Consider the following 9,014-nt stretch of genomic DNA (forward strand, 5'->3'; position numbering starts at 1 on the left):
TATGTATGTTTGTTATAATTGTTTAAAAACTTAATAAATAAAAGTATGTTTCTCATAATTATATTTGTAGCGAACACACTATTCAAAAATAGTCTCTTTAATAATCTCTTTAAATTCATAAATAATTTCTATTTATTAATACAAAAAATTATAATATAATTCCAAGGATGATTATGCATTATACTTTTTATGTAGATTATGGAAATAGTTAACGTTGGACTATCGAAAGAAATATTGTTTGGGCATAGATCATTCATACTCAAGAAAGTTGCTTTTCAATGAAATATAAAAATAAAAACCACAAATATTATGAAAAAAGAACGGACAAAAATACATGTAATCCATTGAAAATAATTAATAGGTTCAAGTACATTTTTTAAATTATAAGTATTTTTATGTATGTAAATTTAAATCGAATGTTAATTAATTTTTAAATACGAAGAATTTTTAAAAAGTAAAATATTATTAAATTACACTTTCTATAACTTAATCACAGAAACGGTAGTCAAGTGCGTAAAAAGTGTAAAAGAATCCATACCACTGCTGTACATGAGACTGGTCTAATGCAATATGTATTCTATGCAATACTTAATACTGACCTACATATGAATCAAGGAACGGCAGCAGCAAATGTAAGTATCCAATTTTGGACTGTTTGAAACTTGTTATTAAATTAACGTTCAAGCATGCTGTAATTAGCCTGATATCACTTCATAGTAAATTGGACAATGATCAAGTGAAATGCCAATATATTGATAGGTGGACAACAAATGGGTAACATATACATACATACATTAATACTTTTATTGTATTTACAGTTAATTTACAATTCCCACTTTATTCTTACTTCTTAATTTATTTTATATATAAATAATAGACAAAGTGTGCATATAATTAATCCAATCTGTTATGTAAAAGCAGACGAAGGATAATAATCTTAAAGGGGTATGATCATAAACATTTAAAATACCTTCACGGCGAACTAAAATTTATGGCAATTGGAACTCACATAGTTCGTCAAAATTGGGGACGTAATCGAGCAATTACAGTGTTAGCAGTTTTCGGACAAAGGGAAGATTTAGAGGAAGTTTTTGAAGGATTATCATACTTACGATAATAAAATGTATACATGAATAAATAATCAATTTGCAATATTGTTGAATAAAATTTTCTATTGAACACAACATATGCATAATATCGAGGACTTCGTCTGTGATATCTTCCTTATTTTAGGTTAATAACTATATGTAATATGTTTCTATGTTTTCGTTGCTATTACATTATTCAATAAACACAGATTCAATTACATGTTTCCATATCAAGCGATGTAACACCCGCAATATTGCACTTTATAGGATTGTTTTCAAATTATACTGCGCATTTAAAAGTACATATTCAACATAGTATATTGTTGAGCCACACGTGGTTATCCCGCCACTGGTGGTTGTGTATAGACGGGATGGTAAGTAATTTCATATTATCAAAAAAAAATCAAGCTCAGGTGATAAGTTACACTACTTATCATCGGAGTAATCGTGCACGTTGGTGCTGTACGAGAACAGTTGAACATCGATGAGTATTGCAGCTACGCTCGATAGTACCGTTCCTTGTGCTTGGTGAACATTGTGGTCGAGGGGAAGAAGTAAAGGACACAGCGTGTTAAAGCGCCAAAGGTTGCACGCGAAGCGGCGCCACGCCCGCCTCCCCCCACATGTACGGCTTGCCAGAGGAGCGAGAGGAGAGGCAGTTGGTCGGCGCAGTCGCTCGCCGCGTTTTATGCAACCAGTCTTGCTTCGGAGCGAGTGAATCTACTCCTCCAGCATTTGACAGACGAGGAAAGTGTGTGTAGTGACATCGGTGTCCGTCTGGCCGCTTCTCGCTGATCGGTCCTTGTTAATAATACGACCGACTGTTCCGTCGACACAACTGGATTCGGCCAGATACGGTTTTCTTCGTGCTCGAGATAGGACACGACCGTGTAAACGTCTGTAGTACGAACTGTCGTCAGTTGTGTACGCTGTCTTTGCCGGCGACAGTAAGGCAAGGCTTAAAGGCGGTGTCGACTGAGTATTCGGCATTCTTGCCATCGTGCAAAAATTTACGTACGGTTTACTAACATAACTCATCTATACGGTTACGGAGTCGCGTGTACTGATCGAGTGCCAGTGCGACGACAATCGGGCGTGCTACACGGGTGTATTATCCACGGTTGTGTATATATAGATGTGTATATGTGCGTAACGTGCGCGTAGAGGAAACCGAATTCGTCGCGGTCGGAAGAAAGAAAGAGATAGAGCGAGAAGAGAGTGGGAGAACGAAAGCGGCCGTGAATCCACGATACGCGGCTACGTTCACGTCGCCGCGTATTACACACGGCACGACACGGAACACAACACACTGTCGGGCTCAGACTTCGGGAGGAGAGAGACGTGTATCAGCACGCTTTACGAATTATTACGAATTCGCATAACTTCGACGCGCCTTGTGGTGCGTATAGCATCCTCGTTCAGTCGACTTCTTCGACCCCCTCGTTGCCACTATGGCGGACGACGAGGTTCTCTTCGATGAGGTTTACGAGCTCTGCGAGATTATCGGCAAGTGAGTAACGAATCCGTGAGAAAGAACGAGACAGCTGCGTTGCATTAGTTGAGTCATAGGGAGAGGAAGGGAGGGGGCAAGTGTTAAAATGCGAAGCAGTATAAAGGGAGGGGTGAAAGAGATATGAGACACTGTTCGATGGGGAGAGGATATGCTTTGACAGACGGTATGCGCGCGCGCGCGTGCGTTTGTGTGTATGACTAGGGTTATGCGTACACGTATTGAATGTGGATATGGTTGCGCGCGCGTAAGCATGCACCGCGTGTACGAACGATGACGTATATTTGTTGTCTCAAAAGGGACGAATGGGTAATAATACAAAAGCAGAGAAAGGTGCGTGTCAAGGAAGAAAACTGATCTACGTGCTGTTCGTGCAAGTTTTATTTCAACTTTCTGCAGATTATGTTCAGCAATATGAGCAATCCTTTTCATGCAGACACAAGGACTGTCATTTGTATCTTTAACTATGATGTCGTGCTCTTGTACGATATCAAACGCTATTGCTGTGTTTCATTGAAGTTGTTGGCTTGTAACTGATGATTGAGTATTCATATGAATATTCAATGTTCTCACTTTAACGTGCTTGGTTTAAAGTTTTGACTCTAAGTAGCATATGTTAGGCAGTTATGGAGTAAAGAAACATCAGGTTGTAACTGTATAAAATGATAAAAGGAGTATATACAGGTACTCTGCATCGAATATTTGTACAAAAGTCATTGTATGAATGAAAGTTAAGGTCATAAGAACTGTTATCGTTTTATCAGTTGCACCAATTCATTTTTACATGTACTAACTGGAATAGTATTGATAAAGATTTCAATGTAATGATATAATCAGAATACAAGTAGTGTCATAATCACAAATTTTATATATATTTCTGATTAGTGAAATAATTTCAACAGCAATATTCTATTATCGACAAAATAAAGTTTATATAACAAAACACTTTTGGCAAGGAATAAACGACAAGTAACAAATTTAAAAAAGTTCTTTTACTTTTTATTTCCTTTTAATTTTCATAAGTTTCTGTTTTTATAATTTTTTTGTAAGTAACGTTTCTGTAAGATATGGAAAGCAAGGCTGTAAAAGGGATGGTTACAATTAAATGAAAGGTTTTTACATTCCTTTAATAAATTTCCCCTAAAAAAATGTAAACAAAAAATTAAAGGAAGTCGTTTATTGTAAACAGAGTTATTGAAAGATTAATATTTTTAAGATTGTTTTTATATCCTGTTATCAGAAAATGTTTACCACAGACGATTAAATGAAGCATTATTGTTATTGCGTTCTTTTAAATATTTTATTTTTTGTATTCAAACGGAGGTTAGGCGATATTAAATTTATCTGAAAACTACACCTATGTACTTTTCCATAAAAACTAATTTAGATTTTTAAATTTTATTAACATACTTTCTATGGTAAAAATAAAATCTTGATAAACAGATGAAAGGTTTTCATTTTTCGCCTTCATGAGTTATCGATAAATGTTTAGTCAGTCGACAAAACAGAAAGAATAGAACAAAATTTTCAATTTCGATCAACATACAGCGTTTTACCTACACGTTACGAGATACATATGTACATATGCACGCGCGATGTTTTTTCCGCGCACTCGAATACTGCGCAACATTTTATTTAAACGCTCGAAATCATGCTGTTCTGCCTCGATGGAAATTTAATAAAAATACCAACGTATAAAAACGAGCCCGGTAATAAAATACCGGTGAAACTGCACGATGCCCTGCAACACTTTGTGTATTATGTATCAAATATCATTTCCCGAATTATATGCACGTTACCCACGATACCCGACATACATACACACACACATTACTACATACGTACAGTTACATACATTTGTAGATAAAATGGATTACATAGTTACAACTTCACTCTCGTTCGAATCGAATATTTCAAGTGCTTCGATTGTGTGGTAAAATCCTGTGACGAGTTCTACTGTTTCAAGGTTCCTGTTACACTGTACACACACGTACACCGACTAAAACTGCGTAAACTCGTTGACTTCTAGCTGTTTTTTCTACACTCTCCCATCGTCCCCACCCCTCGCCCTCCACCACCTCTCTCTTTCCTGTAACTATACCTCAGGGACCGCGAGGAGAATGTTAATTAAAAATCCAATTTATCGAGGAGAGCACATCGACGAGAAGAAATGGAAATACGTTTTCTGTTGCGAAGCGATGGAAAAACGTCGAAGTGTTTTACACCCGCCCCCTCTTCCCTCCCACTGCTCCCACCCCCCAACACGCACGCACACATACACACACACGACGTACGTACATCGCTACTCTCAACGTCGTTGATCCGGCTCGATCGAGCGACCGCCCCCTACACACAAGTTCCAATAAATACGCGAAATTACAGAAGTCAGCGTTAATGCTCTTTGCACATAGCAGGTGAAATGCAACTTGGCCAGGAATTCTTTTACGATGCTCGCCCTACTTTTCATCCCCTTCGTAACTCAGCCGTTGGAGGGTCCGTGTGTACACTGGCGGCTCTCTGTGTACATGTTTTCTGAGAAGTTAGAGTAAATTCTTGATGATAGAATTTGCCCTTGAACTTAATTGCTGAGCGGTCGCCTACTGTTGAAGACAATGGTACAGCTTTATCGTGTGTTTCTTCTCGGTTGACGGTGTCAGGTACTATATATGGATATAGCGGATGTGAGTTTCTTTCGTCGACAGATTTATGTTCGTTGAGTAAGTATTTTGGGTTCGAACGATCAAGTTCAATGGAGGAATTGGTATCGGCAAGATTGAGATCGGAATAGTTGTATAGTCGGTGGAAGAAATATAGCGAGTTGGTGTATGAAAAAGTAAAGGTCACCTTGGTTTTCTGAAAAATATTGCAAATGTTGATATATGCTGTTGTGTTGGTTATAAAACACTGTAAAACTTTTTCCTTGCTTATTTGTACCTACCATTTACAAGAACAACGCTGGCTAGTACTTAATAACACGAACACCCTGTATAAATTCGTCTCTCGATAACTCTAAGAAAAACTATATTGCACTACACCATAGTTCTCCCTTCAAAATGTGTATAGTCGGTGGAAGAAATGTAGCGAGCTTGTAAATCGGCCAGGAGTCAATGTGAACACGTTTCCAGTGTTCTAACAAGGTAATCGAGAGAAATATAAGAAGATAAGGAAGCGAACCCTTAGTCAGGGCTGTACAATGTATTCACCGCGCCTGCACCGAGCTCTATTTTCCTTTAAATTCTTCTAATGGCTCTCGTTTTCACCTGTATTCTGCTTCAATTTTGATTACTTTATCTACACTGTTTTCTTTCAATGATTACCATTCATGTTGTTTACTTCAGTTTGTATCAGATTCACGTTTTTAAAATTTCGCTAGTCAATTGATCTACATTAATTGTAGATTGGCATTTTTTATTTCTCCGGTAGTACATGAAATAAGTATTTAATTATCAGTTGTCATCCCTTTGCTAAACGGACCCTAAAACCGAGTGCTATAAGCGGCCCTGGCTGTGGCCAGATCAAGCTGTGCCGCCTACTTGATGCTTTAATATACGAGCGCAGTATATTTCTTCCATTGACTATACGTTTGGAATATTTATTTATATATGAATACTTCAGATGAGATCTTATTTACAAATCGGTTAATTCTACTTTCGCTCAACGAGGAATTTCTTTATCGCTGCAATTAGAGAACGTAAATGTGTTATCTGCTTTGGAAATATTAGATATCCTAATCCTGTGTTATCAATTTTCTGAATGATTTATTTGAGGAATACGTATATACTACTATCAAGTGATACACTCAGCTGACCTTATTCAAAAGTTTATTAACGTATCATTTGTCATTTAGAATTGAGATAATACACACTCCATCAACAAAGTCTCCAGAGTACACTTCATTAGAAGTTACTTAGCGTTGTATAATTTTAACAGAAATAATAATTACGTTATTTTATTTAGAAACATAACGTTCACTATTAGTACGAGGATAAATAATTTACATTCGTTTGTGAATAATTAAACAAGCAAATATAAATATAAACAAATATTTTCCATTATGGGAAGAATATTTTAAGTAACGTCTTTCCTACTTGCTTATAAACAAGAACGTACTTAGCTTGTGTTTGCCTTTGGAGCCTTGTTTGTAGACATTTTACTGAATTCTTAGACAGTGTACTGAAATTTTTGTCATCTCATTTCTGTTACATTATTCTTTCTCCTTAGTTTAATTGTCAACAAATGAGTGTAAATCATTCTTCTTTGTAGTAAATAAAATAACGTAAAAACTATTGATTTACTACTTTCTCTGTTGAAATTATACAACACTAAATAAATTCTAACGAGATGTACGGCGACTTTTTTTGAATGAGTGTACTGAGTGTAAAACTTCTTATTAAAAGATGTTTTTATTAGGTGTGCAAATGAATTCTATGCCTTTTATATTTACCCGCCTCTATTAAGTATTTTAAATTCAAATATTTCCACGTCTTATGGCAGTTTTAAAGGAAGGCCATCTGTGTTTACCTAATTTCACATGACTTTATTTAATGACGAACATAACCTCAAATATTAGTATTCACGATGACTGCTGACAAGACGCATATTAAGCACCGCAGTCTGTTTGCATTTGTGCCAAAGAAAAGTATTGCTGAAGCTGCTAAAGTGATATTTTCGGCTCTTGGAGAATATGCTGTGATTCACAAAACATGTAAAAAATTGAATTGCAGCATGCAATTTTTAATCTTGGTTAGGAAATTCTGCCACACATTGTATATTCTCCAGACTTGACTCCAGCTGATTTTTACTTATTCTGGTTTTTAAAAAAATGCATAAATAATTTCGCGGAATCGAAATCGCAAACATATTTTTCGCGATGAAATGTGGCAGTTTGTCAAAAATTGGACCAAAGTTATAAAAAAGAATGGAGACTCTTTTGATGATAATGTTTATATTGCTTGATCCATAAATAAAATAAAAATTTTATTTAAAAAGGCACCAAATTAATTTACACACTTAATACTTTCACACTTATGTCGTGATAATTTTTTATGCATAGAACACTGAATAGTCTGTGTGATTATCATAGAACATATTTTCAAGTATTCTGTATAAGTATTATCAAAGTGGTTACTAATCGAGTTTCTGTTACAAAGGATTATTTGTATCAAGGAGTTTCCTGAATAGAGAGCAAAGTTATTGTCCAAGTTTCTCAACGATTTGGGTTATCTAAATCTAAATAGGTACTTCATATATTCCATGATTATTTGTAAGTGAAGATATGCAAAGTTGCAAGGTTTAGGCATAGAAGTGATGATTTTTTATTTTCCATTGCATTAGTTGCTCATTGGACCTCCTGTATTTATAGAAAATCATTTTAAAAATTATACAAACATAAAAAAGGAATATTTTGCTATTGTTATTTATTTTTAGAAACGTTTTTTTGTAGTGCTTATAATACATATTGTATTAAAGTAGTCTAATCGTTATCATGAAAATGTAGAAATAGACGAAATAGGTTAGACCCTTCTTAAAAAAAAATCGACCAATTTATTGCTTATTATCTACCACTTTTTCCTAATATCGTAGTAATAACTTACTTATTTCCAAAGCAATAGGTGCACCATATATTTCGAATAACTCCTTTTTGGCATGTTTCCAATTGTTGCCGATGATAATGTGCAGTTGGATTTCGCTTCATAGAAACAGGGTGTTATCGATCCTAATGAGTCATCGTGATTATAATGAAACTAGCTTCCTGCAAATAATATTGTGAATTTCACTTTTTCATAAATATATTTCAAATAATAAATCAGCATAATTCAACTAGTAAAAATAAATAAAACAGAGTTTAATACATTATTCTAGTGCTGCAAATAAAATCAAGCGTGAAAAATGATATTACGTTGATTCTATTCGTGTCAATCGATACTCAAATATATTTCTTAAATACTGAATTGTTTAATTTTACGATAACTTTAATATGGATCCTGGACAAATTCCTTAAGAATTTAAGAGTCGACAGTTTATTTATCTTTTATTCTTAGTATCTTTGAGCAGAATATTGATTTTCGTTCATAGTTAAACTCCATGGTCATTTGCCCATGAATGACCGTACTAACTTCGGTATTCTAAGAATAATTTATAACGAAATTTCTAATATTCATTACAAAACTCTCTACTTACTTTCATTCAAGGTGTATTTCATTCAAGAAGCAGTATTTAAGTACGAGAATTCAGTTATATTGCGGGGTATTATGGAGTCATATTTATGCGTAAGAGAAACTGCTTCTGTTTGAAATACCTACAGATTTTACAATCTGTAACTATAAAGTTATCAAAGTTCCAAGAGCTGCTCTAATTTTCGTATTATATTATATTTCGTGGAATTTGTTAATTAATTAGGGAGCCAACACACTTCA

The 9,014-nt window shown here is 34.9% G+C and overlaps 1 protein-coding gene across 1 annotated transcript in view; it reads left to right on the top strand.

The window, feature by feature from the left end:
- Window positions 1–1,995: 1,995 nt before the first annotated feature.
- The window catches only part of LOC108578789 (peripheral plasma membrane protein CASK), a 280,873-nt gene continuing 273,854 nt past the window's right edge, over window positions 1,996–9,014 (top strand). The window contains exon 1 of the mRNA XM_017942185.1: window positions 1,996–2,598. Within this exon, the coding sequence (XP_017797674.1) occupies window positions 2,540–2,598 (59 nt within the window). The 5' untranslated portion in view covers window positions 1,996–2,539. The remainder of the gene's footprint in view (window positions 2,599–9,014) is intronic.

Source organism: Habropoda laboriosa, unplaced genomic scaffold (assembly GCF_001263275.1).
Source record: "Habropoda laboriosa isolate 0110345459 unplaced genomic scaffold, ASM126327v1 scaffold47, whole genome shotgun sequence".
Classification (NCBI taxonomy): domain Eukaryota; kingdom Metazoa; phylum Arthropoda; class Insecta; order Hymenoptera; family Apidae; genus Habropoda; species Habropoda laboriosa.